We start from the raw sequence: 11,497 nt of genomic DNA, 5'->3' as shown, positions 1-11,497 counted from the left end.
ACCTTTGAGAATGCTTTATTAACGTATTTTACAAGATGACAGACTGTTTTGACGATACTGCGGATGTCACTCCATAAAAACTCAGGGTTCTGGAGCACTTCATAAATGTCTTTGTCGTCTTCTTTAAACTCTCCACTGTGCTTCTACAAGAGGGGAGGAGGCAGATTATATAATATGATAATAAACCCACAGCAAAAATTACTAATTGTGCACATAAATAATTAATGAGAGCCCAAATTACTAAATTGTGCACGTGTCCAGGGCTCTACAGGTCACAAACTTCTTTGACCTGATAATGGCACATGAAAAGTCAAAAGCTCACCAAAGTTGTAACAGTTCGGGGGGAGATGAGTGACTGTCCCAAGTTCATGGCAATCTAGTTTATAGTTTTTGAGATATTTCGGATGTGGTGGAACAAACCACAGGACCGACCGACATTGCCGGGCCTAGAGCCACGCCACTACAGTGGTTAAAAACGCTTAGCTATCCTTCTGTAATATTCTGTATAATACACACATGGACAGAAGCATTTCTTTTTGTAATAAATGTTTTATTGGTCAGTTTAAAAATAATAATTAATCTTGACAGAACTAACACACTGGTGATCTACAGGGATACCACAGTACACAGTCACACAGAAACGAGAGATAAAAACAGTAACACACAAACACTACACCGTGCACTGGCGCACACTCTCACACATACACACACACACACACACACACACACACACGCACGCCAACACGCAAACACACACACACACACACACAATCACTCACGCACACACACACACAATGGTTTATTATCACATTTTCTGCCTCATGTCTTCTCCAGTCTTTCGTCAAACACACACATCATCATGGTTTCATTGTCAGGAGAAAACAGAAGATACATTCATTAATCTGCTGTACAATAATGTAATAGTTGCATTATCTTCCCATTGCCTAAAAATACATTTGTTTTTTTTAAACCCCAGATCCATTTTTAGTAATACATCTGATTACATTTTTTAAAAAATTGCAAAGATGTCTATATACACGGAGAAAGGGTGAAGGAAATCACAAAAAAATAAAGATGAAATCATGAAGATAAAACAAAAGTAGTTTGTGAAAAGGCAGATGGCAAGCCTTGACGCTTTCCCTTTAGTCTTCAGTTTTTCGGTGGATACCATGGCAACAGATTGATGGCTCGCAAAGACAGGAAATCAGGGAGGAAAAAGGAGGATGTCATGTCATGTCATGTAATCGACGTCTGTCTACATGAGGTTCTGGAAACAAACACAGAGAACAATGAGAGGGTACTAAGGAGAGCAACGCTTAAATAACAGGTTACACACAGAAACATGGAGGTTACTAAACAGTATAGAGCCTGACCAGTGCCAATTTTTTTTAGGCCATACCAAAATCAATATTCCTTTTTTTTATTCATAAATACATAACATGAGCAAACACTTTTGATAAGGGTTCCCTTAAATTTTTTTTTTTTTCTTAAATTGTGACTAAGATATGTTCTGATGGGGACATTTCATCATTGAATAATAAACTTGTAAATTCTCACTAGTGGACAAACAACAACAACAAAACAACAAAAAATCTGTTACTTTCAACCCACATTTTTTTTTGCACATTTTCCTCATTAAAATAACTTCTGAATTAAAATAAAAAAGGCGAAATATCCCCCAAAAAACTAAGGCTGTCAATCGCATGATTGTCCATAGTTAATCGCGATTAATTGCAAATTAATCACACATCTGTTCAAAATGTATCTTGAAGGGAGATTTATCAAGATTTAATATTTTTTTCAACGTGGGAGTGGGCAAATATGCTGCTTTATGCAAATGTATGTATATATTTATTCTTGGAAATCAATTAACAACACAAAACAATGACAAATATTGTCCAGAAACCCTCACAGGTACTGCATTTAACATAAAAATTATGCTCAAATCATAACATAGCAAACTTCAGCCCAACAGGTAACAACAGCTGTCAGTGTGTCAGTGTGCTGACTTGACTATGACTTGCCCCAAACTGCATGTGATTATCATAAAGTGGGAATGTCTGTAAAGGGGAGACTCGTGGGTACCCATAGAACCCATTTTCATTCACATATCTTGAGGTCAGAGGTCAAGGGACCCCTTTGAAAATGGCCATGCCAGTTTTTCCTCGCAAAAAATGTTGCGTAACTTTGGAGTGTTAATTAGCCTCTTTCACGACAAGCTAGTATGACATAGTTGGCACTAAGGGATTCCTTAGGGTTTTTTTCTAGTTTCATATGATGCCAGTATCTTCACTCTAGCTCTAAAAACGAGCCCGCTAAAACCTCCAAAATTGCAAGTTGCGTTAAAGAAAATTAGTGGCGTTAAAACAAATTTGCACGTTGGCAGCCATATAAAAAACAAAATGCGACGCAGTGTAATCAAAACAGACTCGGCGAATAAATCATGATATACATGAAACGTGACTTCAACGTCCACTGAAGCTCAAAGCTTTGAAATCAAGTTCATTACAGTTTCCTCTCTCTGTCATTAAGCAAACTACAACGGTTTTACAGCCTACAGGAAGTGAGTTTCATTCTCAAAAGAGATTTTGTAGAGTATCACATTAATGATTTATTTCCTCTTTATCTATTAAAGCATACATGCTTTTTTTTCTCCTTTTTTTTTTAAACCAACCCCGAGCAACTCACATACATGCTTACACACAAGAAAACTTGAGCAGTTGAAATTCAACTTCGAGACTTTTGTTGACTCACTATGTTAGATAACTACTTTTTGCCCAAAACCCATGGGAAACTTCCACCCATGCACTGTCTCAAGGAATCTGACAAGCAGCTCGAAATGCCCTCGGTTAAATGTTGAACTGACTGTGACCCACACTATGCAGTCACAATGTCTGTTCAGCAGTTCCTTCTGTAAGTCTAGACATACCTCATCTCTCCTCCGGCCTGTGGTGGAGGGTCGTGAAAGGACTCCTCCGCCCAGGGACCCGTAGCCTGACATCTGGACCTGGGGCAGGAAGCTGGGCTGTCCATATGGGATTACATTCTCATCTGTGGATGACAAACAAATCACTCCAAGTTGCAGCTGTATTTATATAGGTTAAACCCTAAGTGATGGAGCAGACTGAAAATAGACCCCCTGCTACTAAAAGCAGAGCTACTACTATGGGATAATAAGTGTGCATGCACGGGTGGCAGTTGATTCTTTTCTAAGCTTAAAGGGATTTGTATGAAGCATCACAATAATATTAATACACATGTATTTGGGTTCCAGCTGTTGGAGCAAATGGCGTGTGCTGCTGGGACAGAAATTGTTCTTTTATCATCTATTGTTGACAGATACAGAATGACGCCACAGAGGTGAGTATCACATATTGTGCTTACCCTGTGATGACCACTTTGCAGCTCCTCTCCTTTGGGGGGAGAAATGTTCTCCCCTCTTCGGAAGAGTGGGCGAGTCGCTCCCCTCTTTTCTTTCCGTGTCCGTCCGGCTGCGGCTCAAAACGTCAGCCAAGATCTGCAGGGAGTCATCTGTAGGGGGAGGGGCTGGCGGAGGGGGAAGTTCTGCATATGATCGATCAACGGTGATTAATAAACTACAGACAGAAATACTGCTTTAAAGGAATAGTTTGACATTTTTAGAAAATATTTTTTATTTGCTTTCTTGCCGAGAGTTAGATGAGAAGATTGATACCACTCTCGTGCCTGTGCGTTAAATATGAAGCAACAGCTGGGGGTTGGTTAGCTTAGCTTAGCATAAAGAATGGAAACAGAGGGAAACAGTTAGCCTGGTTCTGTCCAATAGTAAGAAAGTTCACCAGCACCTCTAAAGCTCACTGATTAACATATTACATCTTGTTTGTTTAATCCGTACAAGAGACGCAGAGGACTGCTGCGTTCCATTTACGGAAAACTTAATGGGGTTTGCAAATGTATTGTTAGCAATACCAGTTGATAACAACTCATTGCTTCGGTATTTTGCACATACAAACTCCGTAGCAACATCCACAGATAGAAGTTGGACAGTACTGTGTGTACGACTGATTTAATGAGACACAAATAAGACATAAGTGTTGTAAACAGTATATTACTAGAGCTTTTTTTTTTTTACTGTTGATGCGCCGGAGCAAGGTCGGTGAGGTTCATCCAACTTTCCGAGTCAGAAATTCGACTCTAGTTGGTGGTCCAGTCAAAACTTCTGACCGGGAACTCGGAAATTCCAACTTTTCCAGTTCAAAAGGAACGCAGCATAAAAACATCAATTGCCCGTTTTATGGGGGGTTATATGCCAAACCAGTTCTTAGGCATGAACAGTTGCCAAGCAACCAGTAGAGGATGTTACTGGTCCTGGCCAAGAAAGAGTTTGGCACATAACACCCTGTAAAACTCTCAGCAAGCAAGCGTTTGCCAAAAGGTCAAACATTTCCTGTGTAAATAGTCTTTAGCGAGCTGAATTCCTTCTCATGTAAGAAGTCTACAGCCCCAGCTCTGTGAGACTGTGCCTAGGCAATGCTGACGTTTAGCATTTACAATGTTAACACAGTACGGCGGAATGTCATTAGATTTGTATTGGACAAACTGGAATTTGGAAAACATGATGGTGGCGCTATATGAAAAGTTAAGGGATCACCAAAGTTAATACAATTCAGCCTGTAGGGGACATGAATGTGTGGACAAAATGTCATGGCAATCCATCCAATAGTTGTTGAGATATGTCAGTCGGGACCAAAGTGGACGACTGCCAGACTACCGTGTGCTGGTTTAAAATTGTGATGAAAGAGTCTTATGAATAATAATATTCCTCTTTCTTTTTTCCACAAACTAAAACAGAAGTTAGATGAGTTACAAGCAGCGTTTCATACCTGCTTGGCTGTGTAACTCTCTCCTGACTTGTCCATCCTTGGGTGTTTTCTTCTTACTCCTGGATCTGTGTGCGTGGGCTGCGGGGCTCGACTCGGCAGCTGGAGGAGGAGATTGTCCTGACAAGAGAGCACACTGATGTCATCCTCAGGAAACTTAGAGGAAACCAAAGAACACTGAGCTGCACTTTGAATAGATGTGACATGATTTTCACGTACAACTACTTTCTGCCGGGTAACATCATAAACTAAATTATACATGACACTGTGTGGTTGTGCGCTGCCTCTTGGGAAGTCACTTCCAAAGATGTGAGGCTTTAAAGGTGCAATGTGTGTAAGATCTGGCCAGAATTTTAGCTTAAAACTTGGACATTATCAACAGAATGTGAAGAGGTTACACTGTTGACGTTGTGTCAAAGACGTCTATGTATTGTGTTGCAGAGATATCTACTGAAATGAGCAATATAGTTATATAAAATATAGTTTACGCCACTAACCGGGGCTCTGCAGTCTGTTTTGATCGTTTGTTTATTGGATTAAATCCAGAGTGGCAGAAACAAGAAAACGTCTTGTATTTTTGTTTCATCCTCCCTCGCCACCAGGAGACCACTTAGGACGAGTGGCGCCTCCGGGAGACGGACCTTCAGTTAGCAGTTAGTAGTACAGTAAACACAAAGATGGCTAATGTAAACTATAGGCCACACGTTGAGTGACAGCCCCCTCATTTGCATAATGCATACAAATTTAAAAAGAAATGTATAAAAAATACAGAAATAATTAAATAAGGGGTAAAATGCAAAGGGGGAAAATTGTGCAGAAATTAATAAATAAATACATGCAAAAATTAATGAATAATTAAAAAATAAATGCAAAAATAAATAAATAAATGAATAAAAAAATATAATAATAATTAAAGGGATAAATTAAACCGGAGAGTAAATAAATAAGGAATTAATACAAAGATTAATAAATAAAGACGCAAATTAAAACAGAAATATCAATTTATGTCACATTTGATCAATTAATTGATGGCTACATTTGTTTTTTGCAACATTTAATGACATATTTATTTATCAAGTTATTTATTTATTTATTTATTTTGGCAGGTTCAGTTCTCCATAGACGCCACACGTGAAGATTATAAGAGAGCAGTGTTATTCGGACAGGCTCTCAGAGTTTCAGCAGTTTGGTCGAATTTTGCGTATTCTTACCCTGCTGTTTGTTAGTAGTTGGCTTTTTTTTTTTTTTTTTTATAACTGATGACTGTTTATTTAGATTGTATGCACCCAGTAGTAGAGATGAAATGCTGCCCCCTAATTGTTTGGAGCATGTGGCCTGATCTTACACATTGCACCTTTAAAAATGAACATGAGCTGACCTTTTCCGAGGCTTTCCCCCTTGTAATCCTCTGCCCATTGGCTGGTGTTGTACACCTCCCCGGTGACCCGGGTCTTGGTGTTGGTGAACAGATCTGGGTTGGACTGGGAGACCTGGGAGCCTGCGTGGTGACGGGCCAATAGGTCAAAGTGCTGCAGCCGTGGACCGTCGCTTGGCATGTGTGTGTCTCGCTGGGGGGGAGACATCAGTGTTGCTGCGTAGGACAGCTTGTCTGCTTTGGAAGGCGGGCTGGAGAGCTCCTCCCTGGAAGTCTCCATCAGGTAGGTTCTAGCAGGCAGCGGAGGACACCAGTTGTCATCATCGTCCTCAGAGCTGGAGGGTGGACAGTGAGTAACAGCAGCATGAGTGTGTGTCTCTGAGGGAAAACACTGAACACCTAAGAAACCAACTTATTAAATGTAAGTAAAACAAGGTTACAGCCATGCTAGCGCAGAAGTTTTGTGAGGGCACTTTGAATCGGCTTTGTATCGTTGCAATGCGAGTGGTATGTGCAGCTGTTACCAATGCTGGAAAAGCAACTCTTCCTGAAGGCTATTCCGCCGTTGAATCAGGTTTTCACCGAAGGGATGTGCACGCGCATCTGTATTTCTACAACAGCCAATAGGAACGCTCTCTCTCTGAAATGACCTGTGATTGGCCAAACTCTCCCGTCACTGGCTAGATTTTCTAAAGCCTGAAAACAGAGCCATGATGAGGTGCAGAAGTCTAGTTATCTCTCAGACCACTTGAATTACAATATGCTGAAAGGTTATTATGAATTTTTTTCCCCAATGATGCCAAAAATATACTACGTACCCCCGGTCTTAGGGGGATGTGAATGTCTTTACCAAATTTTATGACTACCATTATTTCTAATTCTTCAGTCTGGACCGATGCAATGAACAGACAAACCAACACTGCCATGCTTAGAGACATACCACTGACCTGGCTAAAAAATACTAAATATAAGAAAACATAAACATGTAAAGAAAGAAGTGTTCAAAAATAATCTACTTCCAAGTTCATATGAAAAGGGGACTGAATGTAGAGTTAGAGAGAACCACCTCCGTGATTTGTGTTGTCACTTCAGTGCCGTCAGGGCTAATTTAATGATGGACGTGTCATTGAAAATGGAAAGTACTAATCCAAACTGTCAGATGGTGGCTAATGTCATTAAAGACACGGCACAGTCAGAACAGCCCTCCAATCCCACCCCGTTATGTCCACAATCTAATCTGTCAGAACTAGTTAGAGGAGACACTCCCCTCCGAAACCCCGCAGCTCAATCTACTCACTGCCTGCAGACGCAACTGTTGTTAATTTGAAAACTCCCCAGACTCCAAACTTCACTCAAGTTTAGTTTGACAGCCTTGGCGGAGTTACAGGGCAGGTTTGATATCCATCTGCCTTAACTCTCTCTGTCATGTAGGTGAAGTCAGAGGTCTCGCTGCTATTAATAAACGAGTAGTATTAGACAGTACAAAAAGCTATTGTGTTCTTAGAGAAGGAAAATAGGGGCCTTGATGTACAACTTAAGTCTAAGTAAGTCTCACCTGTGTTGCTCCTCTTCTGTGCCTGTCGTTGTGTGACCTCTGTCTTTGTTGGCAGGAAGAGGCAGCGACAAAACATCCACCCAGGTGAGAGGGGCTGACCTGGACGAGGACCCGGCGGACCTCTGCTTTACCAGTTTATCTATAAACACAAAGTACATGTCATATTGTGTTCGGGGTGTAATCACTGTGTTTTTATTATCTCCACCCAGACCCTGAGGTTTAAGCCGCTGGCCGTTTTAAATAATAAATACGCTCAAGTAACTACAGGCTTTTAAACCCCTTTCTTTCTCCTCGCTGTGCTTATGAGTGCCTGAAGGACACTTCTCTTCCATTTTTTTTCCTATTCAAGAGCCCATTAAGGTTCCCTCGAATTTCTGCATTTGAAACCGATTAAGCCTTTGCAATCCTTTAGTCACTGTATGTTTCCATTCAAATCTTAAGGCAAGTTATTGCACCTTTCAACAAAAAGGCAATTCAAAGTGCTTTACATAAGACTTAAAAAGGCATTAAGACAAGATTGAAAAGAAACACAACGTAATACAAAAAAGACATACATAAAAAGGATTAGAACGCCATTAAATCTTCTGTAACTGTTACTTCATGGCACTTCATTATGTTGATTTAATGAATGAATTTGTCTAACATATGCATATGTAAACACTACACCATTATTTCTGGAGCAGAGGCATGGAACAATGAGCGGCAGTGTGAAGCTAATGCATCTCTAACATATGCGTGTTAATTGTGCAAATTGGCCTTAATCAAATCTTCGTTATCAATATGTCACCATTTTCTTCTACATTATTCAGATGTTTCTGCATGCTTTCCGGCAATTCATGTATTTTATTGTGGAAAAATTAATTTAGCATTTTTCGATTCTGTTGTTTGGTGTATATTACATTTGTATTTATAATTTGAAACTGATAACAAAATGCAAGCATGGAAGCGTACATGCTGTATACATTTATGAAAACCACACATTCATTTAAGTGCTGCAGGGATGACGTGTTTTTGGAGGCCAACCAGGAAGTTGGCATCGCCCTGGGTTCCCTCGATTTTTCCATTTTGGTTTTGGATTATTCCTGAAAATAAGCTCTGTGGCAAACACACCTTCCTGATACTTACATGTTTTGTTCAGCCAAATAGTCTTCACAAATGAAAACCACTTTTATGATTATTGAAGCTTGAATGCAATCGCCAGAAGTAAAAAGCTAACATCAGGCTATAAATGAACTACACTACGGACGCATGAGCGAGAGTATACACAACGAAGCTGTAAAGGAGGACGAGTCGGCGTGACGACGTTTAGTAGTCTCATTTAGCCACTTGTTAGCAACCGCCTTTTTTAAGACACATAAAAGCTTAAAAATTCATGAGTGGGATATTTACTGACGTATCTTATGTTGTAGAACAAAACGTAAAATGTCTTGTGTTAACCACAGACCTTATTTCAGGCATCTAACTTAAAACCCCATTCAAAAAACCCATTGACTTCTAGAAGTGCTAAAATGTTAACCGATTTCGGGTTTTAGGACTCATTCCTGTAGCGCTCTATAACCTGCCTATACTATGAGTAGCGACATTTGAATTCACACAATGGCCATTATAATGTTAACTATGCATACAAACTGTATCAACATGCATCAAACACAGTTTCAGTCAACAGTAAAACCGTTGTTTGAAGTCATTGGTGTACTGTAACTGCAGGTAGCCATGGCAACAATACTCAAGCTTCATGCCACATTGCACAGTAACTCCCAGGTGAAACTAACTTGGCTTAAACCGATTATAAAGTTAAAATATGGATAAACACAGCTTCCAATTTCCCTGTGTAAAGTTCCCATTATAAAGGAAATGCATTCACACACTCAAACTGTGTCAGATCAGGTGAGACGTAATCATATTTATTCACTGTGTTGTGAAGTGAAAAATGGATTATAGAGGCAGAAAACCCTCACCGTTGCTTTTCTTGGTGTACTGAAGCTTGGCGTATTCAGACCCAGACTGACCAGACTGGATGGTCCACTGGTCCAGGTCGTGCTCCAGACCCACAAGGCCGCTGTTTGACAGCACCGGGTTGCTGCTGTACGGGTCCGGACCCTGGTTGTAGGACGCACTGGAGTAGGTGTCGTAGTACGCCAGCAGGTCGTCCTCAGCGGCCGTGTTGATGGTGCTGTAGATGGGACTGTCGGTGGACGCCGTGCTGCGTTTCTCTGTCTGGTTCGGGTAGTTCATGATGCCGACTGCTGAGCAGCAAAGGTTCGTTAACAATGACTGGAATTAGTTATTTAACCAAACATTCAAAGTCAGAGAGCTCTTACTGTTGTAATATCTGTCTGAGTCCAGTTTGGTGGAGCAGCAGTTGACGGAGTCTTTGCTGTTATGAGTGAGGTTCGGAGTGGGCCAAGAGTCGGCCAGCCAGGGGTAGTTGCCCATATTTGATCCTAACAAGCCCGGCCTAAAAAAAAAGAGATTATATCAATATTTTGAACATCAAATACACAAACAATATCTGAATCAAATCATAATCTTCAGTTTACCCTCCATTGATGATTCCAGATCCTTCACTGTGAGCAAAGCCAACTGGAAGAAGAAAAAGCGCTCAGTTATTAATCTGGTTTTACAGCAAGAAAGATAAAGTTTTAGTCTTCAGACTCAAAAGATTCACAGGAAGAGAAAAACATTTCGAAGTGAATTATGCTCCATTCCAAAAAAAAAAGATAGGATAAGATAATATAAGATAAAATAATCTATTATTAGTCCCACAGCGGGGGAAATTTGCAGGATTACAGCAGCAAAGGGCGACAGTGCAAACAACAAGAGGCATCAGTAAAAAACAAAACAAGATATAATAAATAAGCAATTAAAAAATAAAGATATAATAAGAAAGTAAACAGTAAAAAACAAGATATGAAAAATCGACTGAATGAGTGATTGGGTTCACATTATTGCACATATATAATATGAAATGTGAAATGTTGATATTGCACAGAATATTGATATTGATATTGCACATGAATGAGTGAAGAAATGTCAGTTTTTTTGTGTGTGCAGTCTACTGGGAGCAGTGCAGATTTTAATCGATATTTTATGAAGACATACTTTTGACTTACATAAACACATCTATATACATTATGCATGCAATACATAACAAATGCAAATGTTATTTGATGAATTGATGAAGCTGCTTCTTGCTTGAATCTGGCATTGAGTCTGTGGCAACTAAATGAACAAGATGACAATAGATGTCATACTAAAATGTGAAACAATACAATCTTTAGTCATAACTGTGGCAATAATAGTCAATGTGAAATATGTACGTGAAAATCAAATTGCATATGTTTTCTTCTTAAAGCATTGGGCTGTCCGTTGAGTATTTATGAACATGGACAAATATCTCTCAGAGTCAAAAAACAACTGATGTGTTTATGTGCTAATGTGCCAAAGGGCATAAAAATAAGCTGCATCCAGTGGTTACTGTTTATGCTTCAGTGTGTCTTCAGTGTTTTCCTTCATCGCTGCCATGAAAACTGCCCAGTGGGGATAAATACTTTTTAATTAACTGAATATGCAGTGCGAGTGCGTACAAACTAAAATTGAAAACATTCATCATTGCTGGAGATATCCCCCCCAGCGGTCTATTAAGAAGTTGTCACTTAAAATCTGACGGTTTGCTGTTGGTTGAACAACTGAAGCCTTTTTTTTCTC

At 39.8% G+C, this 11,497-nt stretch overlaps 1 protein-coding gene across 6 annotated transcripts in view; it reads right to left on the bottom strand.

Moving 5' to 3' along the window:
• Positions 1 to 529: 529 nt before the first annotated feature.
• The window catches only part of zgc:77784 (uncharacterized protein LOC402947 homolog), a 74,015-nt gene continuing 63,047 nt past the window's right edge, over positions 530 to 11,497 (bottom strand). For 4 of the 6 annotated variants that reach the window (XM_037775338.1, XM_037775340.1, XM_037775341.1 and 1 more), the window contains 9 exons: positions 10,330 to 10,372; positions 10,111 to 10,247; positions 9,748 to 10,035; positions 7,790 to 7,928; positions 6,238 to 6,569; positions 4,863 to 4,979; positions 3,385 to 3,564; positions 2,930 to 3,051; positions 530 to 1,267 (listed from right to left, as the gene is read on the bottom strand). In XM_037775338.1, coding sequence (XP_037631266.1) covers positions 1,256 to 1,267; positions 2,930 to 3,051; positions 3,385 to 3,564; positions 4,863 to 4,979; positions 6,238 to 6,569; positions 7,790 to 7,928; positions 9,748 to 10,035; positions 10,111 to 10,247; positions 10,330 to 10,372 — 1,370 coding nt within the window. In that variant the 3' untranslated portion in view covers positions 530 to 1,255. The remainder of the gene's footprint in view (positions 1,268 to 2,929; positions 3,052 to 3,384; positions 3,565 to 4,862; positions 4,980 to 6,237; positions 6,570 to 7,789; positions 7,929 to 9,747; positions 10,036 to 10,110; positions 10,248 to 10,329; positions 10,373 to 11,497) is intronic. The other 2 variants (XM_037775343.1, XM_037775339.1) reach the window with 2 other exon arrangements.

The sequence above is a fragment of the Sebastes umbrosus genome, chromosome 7, assembly GCF_015220745.1.
Source record: "Sebastes umbrosus isolate fSebUmb1 chromosome 7, fSebUmb1.pri, whole genome shotgun sequence".
NCBI classification, from domain to species: Eukaryota; Metazoa; Chordata; class Actinopteri; order Perciformes; family Sebastidae; genus Sebastes; species Sebastes umbrosus.
Note: the sequence above shows the minus strand (reverse complement) of the source record. Positions and strands in the feature narration are given on the sequence as shown.